Source organism: Arvicola amphibius, chromosome 4 (assembly GCF_903992535.2).
Source record: "Arvicola amphibius chromosome 4, mArvAmp1.2, whole genome shotgun sequence".
Classification (NCBI taxonomy): Eukaryota; Metazoa; Chordata; class Mammalia; order Rodentia; family Cricetidae; genus Arvicola; species Arvicola amphibius.
The window spans coordinates 148,916,654-148,924,887 of record NC_052050.1 but is presented as its reverse complement, the minus strand read 5'-3'; the positions used below and the strand labels follow the sequence as shown (position 1 = coordinate 148,924,887).

Genomic DNA, 8,234 nt, shown 5'->3' with positions numbered 1-8,234 from the left:
GAGGACCAACGAGGCAAGAACGCTAGGCCCGCTTCCAGTGTGGGTTTCAGGGCAAAGAAACGCAGCACGACCGCAACCCGCATCTGAGCACGACTGGAAAATGGCAGTGAATTGCAATAAATACCACTAAGAATGCAGCGTCCCTGCTCAGCAGGAAGTAGCCAGACAGACTGACAACGCCCAAATTCCCTAAAAGATTATTTAAGTGGGGCCCCTTCAGTGGTTGCAGAGCAGCAAGCCTGCTTTCCTGAGTTCCGCTCCACTCCATGCACCAGTTTGGACCCAGAACGAATGCGGCTGGGGATAGAAGGCAGCTGGAGCAGAGCTTTGCTAGGTGGCTGTGGTGGAAGGCACATTGCTTCCGCTCAGTTGGTGCCTAGCCTGGCGGATGCCACAGCAGTGCCAGAAGTATCAGCAAACGCAACAAGTGCTGGAGCTGAGACAAGCTGGAGCACAGACCCCACTGGGCTGCCCAAGAACGCAGCAGTGGGACCAGGAAAAGGCAGTGGCAGTTCTAGGATCTGCACGCCCAAGAGTCTACAGCAGAGCGAATTTAAATCAAGAGACTGCCCTATTGTAGGAGCAGGTGGACTTATGGCTAGTACAACAAATGTCTTGTTCATTATTCCATTTGTGTGACATCTGCTAATATTGCTAATGCCTCTTATGTGGTAAACAACTCAATGGTTACTTGAATAACCGTTGAAATGTTACAATTAGCACACCAGATTGTACCGTTTAGCCAAAGGGATGGTTGAATACCATAGCTCAAATGGGAGGCTGGGTCCAGTGGTGACTGGGGACCCTACTGCTGGCAATCTTAACACCTGTTGCCATGGGCATTCATCTTTAAATCCTGTGTAAGATCAGACAACCCATGAGAATGCAGCATATGGTCCCTTAGCAGAAGCAGGATCAGCTGGGTTGCTAGGGAAGCCAAAGAGGTGCACGAGCGAGAAGGTGTCTTCCATGCACTCAGCTGACAAGAATAAATGTGCCACGGAGGTATGGCAGCTGGGGTATGTTATTTAGGGGACTGCTGAAGGAGCAGTGGTTTCTGACTGCTCCTGGGGTCATGGCAAAGCCACTCCTAAAGTCCCTAGTCTGATATGGTCGCACACATCTGTTCACTTGAGGGGAAGAGGGTGTGTGGGAAATAGTATGAGGAACCAACAGTCTCTGGGATACTTTAATCTACCTGTCTTACAGGCTTAAATTGCTCTCTTGTGTTCCCTAAAAGCCAGTATTCTCCTGAGGAGATGCTGTCACTCTCTCCTGAGTACAGGTTCAACCAAAGTGACCAAAAGGCTGTGTGGCCAGGAAAGTCTTCTGTTTTATAAAAAATTTAGGAGGGAGATGTTGGGAGCAGTGAGACCCCAGATCCTGAGTTTCTTGTAATCCCCTGATCTGAGTGCCTACAGCTGCTCTGAGCACGAGACCTTCAGGAGTTCCTGATGGCAGGAGAGTGGCTTCTGGTGGGTTTGGCTGGGGCATGGCTATCTCTATATAATCTGCCCCTGAACACAATAAAGGGGGCATTAGTGGGGAATTCAAGGATGACCCGTGTCGTTGTCTCTCTGTCTGTGTGAGTCTTTGTATATTTTAACCTCCAGCCCCTTGCCTGAATCTCGCAAACTGGGTGCCAGCACACCGAACGCAGACATGGGGGCGAGGTGTGCAGCAAAAAAAAAAAAAAAACAAAAAAACAAACAAACAAAAAAAAACAAAAAAAAACACCTATTTTTTTTTAAATATCCCATTCATCACAGAAATTTCAAATGAACATCACACATTGGCTCATAGCAGCCAACTCTATGGCAGGCCCACATTATGGTTTCTTACTATGACGCTGGTTTCCTATTAGATCATGGAAACACAGAGAACTGTGTGTAAACTGTGCTGGAATCAGAAGCCCTGTGCTGACTTCAAAATAAAATTCCTCTAGACTTCACTGGTTCCTAAACACTTAACTTTAACAGAGGGAGGTTTGTCTCCATGGTCTGAGGAAACTCCTCAGCCGAATATGAAATTCAACTTCCTTTCCGTCAAGTATATCCTAACATCCTAGTCTTCTGGTCAGAAATATTTGCGTGTTACTCTGCTGGGCTTTTCCTAGTTTCCATCTTCCCAGCATCCGTATTTCTGCTACACTTCACTTCTGAGCTAGTCCCCGTCTCGTCCCCCCTGAGGGGACTCGCTCCTCTATAGCTACACTTAACCTTTTTACTTGACCTTGGAAAACTTCCTACATTCTGCGATTTCTCTTTAACAGTGAGATGACTAATGCCATAAAATTATTGAGGTATTTTAAACTAGAAAATACGATCTTCACTAGTTTAACTAATATGAATCATTAACTATTAGATAAACTTATTTAAATGCTATTGAACTTAACTACTTGGTAAGGTGAGAATACTAAATTTTCATTTTTTGTGGAGTCCGGACAGCTTTGTGTGACTTCATAGAAAACATGATAATTTGAAACTTAAAAGGGTCAGGAAGCATTCTCAAAGTCTATAATATATGCAGTATGTTTTTATTATCTTTTTGATTGCTAAGAACTTTTTATCTATCCCAATAAGAGGTTTTTACAATAGCCCAATAAAGTTACTGCTTTTATGAACCAATATTTTGTATCTTTGTAAAGGAACTTGGAAGAGACTAATCGCCTTACTCAGGGACACTGAAGATTAGGCAACAGGGTGTGGCCAGATGCCTTGACCTCCATCACTGCTCTGATTCACCTTAACTTCTGCATCTTAGAGTGCTAACTTCCATCATTTATTGAGATTATTGCTTATCTTGCTTAGAACCCGACAGTGGCTCGAGATTGGAAGACATCTGTTGGCAGCTGCTACCTCCACAGTCTCTACCTCTCCTTGGTCTCTCCCTCTGCAAATTTCCTCCTCCGGGATTTGGCGTGAACCCACAGGGAATTACCTACACTCCCTAGAAACATCTAAGAAAAGGGTTTTGTTTTTTTTTTTGCCAGTTATCACAAATCAAAAACATCCCAGGTATGATCACTGCTGAGGAAATAAAGTTGATTATTAAGATAACTTCGAGTTCTGTTGACATTTTGCACACTGGTTTCTGACACAAAACAAGTGCAGGAGGGGCTGGAGAGATGGCTCAGGGGTTAAGAGCACTGGCTGCTCTTCCAGAGGAGACCTGAGTTCAATTCCCAGCACCCACATGGCAGCTCAGAACTGTCTATAACTCCTGTTCTAGGGATCCGACACCCTCACACAGACTACATGCAGGCAAAAAACACCATGTACATAAAATACAAATAAAATATTATTTTTTTAAAAAAAGTGCAGGTGTGGTCACACCCCTCCCATCTTAGAGTACAGGAGATCTTAAGAAGAAATAAATCCTCAGGGCTGTGACCCATCTTACCCAGCACCTCCTGCGGGTCAGTAGAGTGTGGGTGCCTGTTAGGGGGAAGAGGAGTGGGCCTCCCATGAGCACAGGTAGACCGGCTGCAATCTGAGGTTTCAGAGGCCATTGGAGGTAACTTCTGTTCTCTAGAAGCAATCTTGGAATACGTAATGGTGTTTGGACAAGATCTATACAGTGGAGCGTAGGAGAAGCAGCAGAGAGCTATGTAGACTTTCTTCCTTTCTCCACCATCACGTCAAGATCTCTGACCCATCAGCCCCATCCGTATCTCTGCTTTCTAACTGCTTGTTGGGCATCCACATGCGATACTAGATGCCAGAACATTAGTGATCCTGAAAACCCTCCCTGGGAAGGTGGCACTTCCTCAGCTCTGGCACTGGGTAAGAAAGACAGCTCTCTTCATCACAGGATATGAGAGGAAATTCGCTAGCTCAAATAATCACTCAAATACACAAGTTTGAATTTTATAAATTTAACTTGAAAGAAAGAAAACTCAGAAATAATATTAAAATTTTTAAAACAGTTTGTTTGGTATAGCAAACAGAGAAGGACAAAGAAAAATGATAATTTAAAAAAATTGTAACATGTTACAAGGTGAAAGTTTTCAGAATTTACAAACAACAGCTAAAGATTATTTGAAATATGTGGGTCTGTAGGGATGGCTCAGTGGTTAGGAGCATTTGCTGCTCTTGCAGAGGACCCAGGTTTACTCCCAGAACCCGCATGACAGTTCAGAGCTTTCAGTATCTGTAGTTCTAGGGGTTCTGACTGTCTAGTCTGGTCTCCACAGGCAGCAGGCAACACATACATGCATGCAAGCAAATTACTTATATTATAAAATGAAAATAAGAAAATATTTTTCTTAATGAAAGTGAAATGAATGTGCCAACCCCTCCCTCAATGAACATTTGCCCACACACACATGCGCACACTTCTTAGGCGTGTGCTCTTCTGCTGCCAATTCATGAGAAAATGTAAACTAGTAAAATACTGAAATATCGTTTTTTTTTTTTCCCTGTTAGATTGGGACTAGGAAATATGAGGAAAGCATCATAGTGCATGCATGAACAAAGACTGTAAAAACTCCAGCAGTCTGTAAACTCACAAAGTAAAGATCTCTTTTTCCCCTCAAGGCTCAACAAACCCAGAAGTAGCTAAGTGGCCACACTGACTTCACAGATGGAGGATTCTGGTCTCCACCTCTCTGGTGTCCACATGAGCAGATGTCTTCCTTCAAGTGAGAGAGCTGCTGCTGCCAGGATGTGGGAAGAGACAGACAAGAGAACTTGAAATAACAAGAGAATGAAAACTATGGTGCACATCAAAACTTGATTGCCTTATTTGTAGTGATATTTCACTTGTATTTTAATAAATAACGCTTGCCTGAAGACCAGAGAGTAAAGCAGCTGCACTGATCAGCCATACAGACCAGGCAGTGGTGACACACACCTTTAATCCCAGAAGCCACGTTAGTTTGACGTAGAAACCAGGGAGTAGTGGTGCACTCCCTTAATACCAGCCCTAGAGAGGAATATAAGCCAAGAGAAGGCATCTGGGAGACAGTCTCATTCTGAGGATTCCTGGAGGCAGCATTGCTACTTCGAGTTGAGTTAGAGGTTAAGAGCCAAAGACTGGTGGTTTTGCTTTTCTGACATTCAGGTTGAACTTCAATATCTGTCTCTGGGTTTTTATTAATTACAGTCTGGTCCAGGGTACACACTTTCTGAAAACAGCAGGCTCCAAGTTCAGAACACACAACCCTTTGTTCTATGAGGTTACTAACTTGTAAAATGCCCGCCTCTTTTCTTTCCTGGCCTCAGAAAGGTAAATACTCAAGCAGATGGGAAACAGGAGACGATAGTAAGCATCATTATTAGCTGGAAGGGAGGGCTGCCACTGAGCACGGGCCAACACCGTGATGGCAGCTGTGAGAACACAGGAACAACCACGGAATCTTGAGGATGACAGTCTCCCCCAGCTCCTATCAGTGCGTGTCATCTCTATCTACAGGGCCTGTCTCGGCACCTTCTCATGGCAGCCCTATAAATGCAAGCTGACTCCTCACATCCCCCAAGGTTTACTCCTGCTGGTGCTTCCTCCAGGTGACTCTCAGCCATGAAGACACTTGCCCTCCTCTCTCTCCTTGCCCTGCTGGCCTTCCAGGCCCAGGCTGATCCTCTCCCAGCAGCAGCTGAGGAGACTAAAAATGAGGAGCAGCCAGGGGCAGAGGACCAGGCTGTGACCATCTCCTTTGGGGACCCAGAAGGCTCTGCTCTTCAAGATGGAGGTGAGTGCTGGTGCCCAGTGTGATAGTGGGTTGGGGTCTCCTGAGTGAGGGTGGGAGATGGGCCCTGGAACCCCACTGAGAGCTGTGTGATTCAGGTCGGAATCTCTGTTGGTCCTCTAGGATCGTCACTGTCTTATTTGGAGGAGTAAGAGACATAAGAAAATGTAAAATTGATTTTCTTTAGGTTTTTGAATCTAAACATTTATCTGTGAAATAGTTTTAAAATATAGAACACATTGATTAGCACTATACAATTGACAACTTTGTTATAGAAATAAAAATCTATTTTGTTTTAAAGAATAGATTTAGGAACCAAATGCCAGTGTATGCGTGTGTTGGGTCAGGAAGACATTAAAAGTTGAAGGACTGCGAAATGGATGTCAAGTAGACACGTGATCAGCACTTGTTAAATTCTTTCCCAGTGTTTGGAGTTGGTCACGGTGCTGGGTGTGATGTCACCACTGCAAACAGACCTGCTCTGTACCGTGTATCATGCATCTTCATAGTGTTGTACACTATTGCACACTGCTGGCTACCTTACTTAATGCCTGGTGTTCTCTGTTTCCTCAGCCTCAAGAAGTGTAAGCTGCTACTGTAGAAAAAAGTCCTGCAAAAGTTTTGAACAAGTCTCTGGATTCTGCAACAAAGGTCCAGTGCGCTACACGTTCTGCTGCCGCTAGGACCAGAGAGAAGACCGCCATGTGCTCTGAGACCTCAGACCTCATTACCCTTGTACTTAGCCTCACTTATTGTTCCCCTCCAATAGATTTCCTTTCGGGGAAAAAGAGTCTGTTTTTATGTTTCTTTGATGCATTCTATGTGACTTAGTCAGGACTCTGCTGAGCTAGGTAGCAGAATCTTCAATGAATCCCTTATAAAGGAAGTCTTGGCTACATTTTAGTAGTCATTTCAGGGGTGAACAGGAGGTTAGATTTAAAAAAAATCACATCTCAGTGACTCTGCTCTACCTCCTTCTCCTGTCTTTCAACTCTGCTGTCCTTTACATGGGACTCACCCTCAGAAACATGTCCCACATTTCCACGATCCCTTCTTCTATTGAAGGACATTTAGCTGTTTCCATTCTCCAGCTATTGTGAGCACAGCAGCAATGCACATGACTGACAAGTATCTGTGAAGCAGGATGCTGGGTCATTGGGCGTTTGCCAAGGAGCGGAACGGTGCAGCTGTGCCCTATGGAGATTTCCTCATGGTCTCTGAGAAGTCTCCGCTCTGGTTTCCATGGTTCCTGCACAAATGTGCATCCCACCACAGTGAATGAGGGCTCCCTTTCCCTACACCCTCACCCACATTTGTTATCAGTTGTTTTCTTGATCCTAGCTGCTCTGACTGGGGTTAGATAAAACTTTTGAGAACTTTTAATTTACATTTCTCTAACTGTTGACCTTCATGAACACGTTTAAATATACATCTTAGCTATTTTTATTAGTTCTTTGAAAGTTTCTAAAAACCTGTTAACCTGTTGGCAGAGTATTTATGTCTCCCCAAACTCTTCCCAGGTCTACCCCTTTCCCTACCTACCCAAGTTTGGGTCCCCTTTTTCTTTTTTAAATCCATCTGGACCAATTTCTGCTGTCCATATGTTTTTAGATGTGAGGTTCTTCACATGGCCAATTTACCAGGGGATGCACTCAGAAATCCCCTCTCTAGCCAACAACTGACAGCACAACCCCTGCTAGTGCTGGGGTTTTTGTACCCAGCTCCCATCTCCATGCTGGAAGTTGGTCAGACTTGGGCTTGCGTAGTACAGGCACACCACCTTAAATATTCCTAATCTCATTTTAGACATTTTTGTTTCTTTTTTTCTGAACTCTCTGTTCAGATCCATAGTTCATTTTCAATTGTATTATTTACTTAACTGTTTTATCTTTTTAGTTCTTTGTATATGCTGAATAATAATCCTGATCAGATGTATAGCTTGCTAAGAGTCTTCACTGGGAGTTTCCTCTTTACTGATTTTTACTATTTTTATTTGCTATAGGGAGGGGTTTTCAGTTTTACAAGGTCCTATTTTCACTTGGCCTTAAATCTAAGAGGTTAATTCTACACACAAGGAGATACAAGCAGTCTAAAAAGGATTCTGTTATACATACATGTGTGTATATGTATGCATTTAAAATTTATTCTCATGTGTATAAATATATGCATGTAATAATTACATTAAAGAAGTGATAGTAAATTTGGGATGGGGATATGAAAGCAGGTGGGAGGGCGAATGAAGGCCAAAGAGGAGCAGGTACTGTGTTGTTCATATACGTGGTACTTAGGAAAATGTTTACAATGAAACTGAAATTTAAAACACCATACCTACATGGGTTTTGTTAGAGACTTGATAAAATTCCACATGTCTAATAGATGCTGTGCCCAATAGAATGTCCTCCAGAAGCCTTGGCATTAGCCCTGTCCACTGTCTTTTCCTCCAGCCTGTGTTTAGTGCAGTAATGGCCACCTGTGATGCCTGATAGCCTGAAGATCTGCTTAGAATCAACAGTAAACAGAATTCTGAGCAGCAATACAAAATCCC

At 43.6% G+C, this 8,234-nt stretch overlaps 1 protein-coding gene across 1 annotated transcript; it reads left to right on the top strand.

Moving 5' to 3' along the window:
- The first annotated feature begins 5,520 nt into the window (after positions 1-5,520).
- Positions 5,521-6,372, top strand: LOC119812548 (alpha-defensin 3-like). Its single transcript, XM_038327287.1, has 2 exons — positions 5,521-5,692; positions 6,263-6,372. Exons 1-2 carry the CDS (start codon positions 5,521-5,523, stop codon positions 6,370-6,372), a joined length of 282 nt encoding a protein of 93 aa, XP_038183215.1.
- Positions 6,373-8,234: the final 1,862 nt, after the last annotated feature.

Bases quoted from the DNA above. Each gene is read 5' to 3' on its own strand.
- LOC119812548 (XM_038327287.1), top strand. From the start codon at position 5,521: ATGAAGACACTTGCCCTCCTCTCTCTCCTTGCCCTGCTGGCCTTCCAG. The intron at 5,693-6,262 runs GTGAGTGCTGGT...CTGTTTCCTCAG, and splicing joins CTCTGCTCTTCAAGATGGAG to CCTCAAGAAGTGTAAGCTGC.